Raw genomic sequence first — 1213 nt, 5'->3', positions numbered from 1 at the left:
AGTGCAGAATCAATGAAACCATCAAAACTCAAGCGTCATCTCGAGACGAAACATCCAGAACATGCAAAGAAGGATTTGGATTTCTTCAAACGGCACGGTGTCTTAAAAGTGAAAGACTCGATAGAAATGCGTCGTTTCAGCAGCAGAGTGTAACCGTAGTGAAAGCCTCATATGAGATGCATTAGAAATTGCTAAAAAAAAAAAAAAAAAAAAAAAAATCACAAGATTGGAGAAACACTTTTTAAAACCTCCATGATGAAAGCAGTAAATTTTATTCTTGGAGAAGCCAGTGCAAAGATGATGCAGCAAGTATCGGTGTCAAATAATACTATACAGAGGCGCATTTCTAAAATGTCTATGGATGTGAAGGAACAGGTTTTGACTGAAATTTAGGGATCCCCTTTGTTTTCCTTTCAGCTCGATGCGTCAACAGATGTAACTTCATGTTCTGAGTTGCTTGTCTTTGTGAGATACATTCATTCAGGTGACATTAAAGACGAATTCTTATTCTACAGTGCACTTGAAACCACAACAAAAGCTGGTGGTGTCATGAAAAAAGTTTCAACTTATTTCCAAGACGAAGACCTTCAATGGGAAAACATGTGTAGGGTTTGTACGGATGGGGCACCGGCTATGCTGGGTTCGAAATCAGGATTCCAATCGAGAATGAAGAAGCTAGCACCTCAAGCAAAGGGCATCCACTGCATGATTCACTGATACGCTCTCGCCAGTAAGACCCTCCCTGCCTCTCTGTAGGAAGTGCTTGAATCTGTAATCAAAATTGTAGATTATGTGAAGACTCAAGCACTCAACACTCGCCTATTCAAAGAACTATGCAAAGACATAAATGCTGACCACGAAGTCCTTCTCTTCTACACAGCAGTACGTTGGTTGTCGAAAGGAAACGTTATTAATCGTGTCTTTGAAATGAAAGATGAAATAAAGCTATTCCTGGAGTCTCAAGGAAGAAAAGATCTTGTTGTTCACTTCGAAGATGAAGCATGGAATAAAAGGGTTGCGTACCTAGCCGACATTTTTGACCAGCTGAACAAGCTTAATTTAGAGATTCAAGGAAGGGAAACACATGTTCTTTTTCAAGATAGTCTTCGCGCCTTTGTTTGCAAACTGCAGAATTGGCGTCGGAAAACCAATCTTGGAAACATCACTCTGTTTGAAAAACTTTGTGGAGTGATGGATGAGTCTCATATCCAAC

General features: G+C 39.9%; 1 protein-coding gene across 1 annotated transcript in view; it reads left to right on the top strand.

The window, feature by feature from the left end:
* Positions 1-255: 255 nt before the first annotated feature.
* The window catches only part of LOC143019878 (zinc finger BED domain-containing protein 5-like), a 1215-nt gene continuing 257 nt past the window's right edge, over positions 256-1213 (top strand). Inside the window, exons 1-3 of the mRNA XM_076175856.1 lie at positions 256-309; positions 418-609; positions 757-1213. The exon at positions 757-1213 is cut by the window's right edge and continues 257 nt beyond it. Coding sequence (XP_076031971.1) covers positions 256-309; positions 418-609; positions 757-1213 — 703 coding nt within the window. The remainder of the gene's footprint in view (positions 310-417; positions 610-756) is intronic.

This window comes from Oratosquilla oratoria, chromosome 38 (genome assembly GCF_046742065.1).
Source record: "Oratosquilla oratoria isolate Oo_2021 chromosome 38, ASM4674206v1, whole genome shotgun sequence".
NCBI lineage: Eukaryota > Metazoa > Arthropoda > Malacostraca > Stomatopoda > Squillidae > Oratosquilla > Oratosquilla oratoria.
This window is presented reverse-complemented; position numbering and strand designations above follow the sequence as displayed.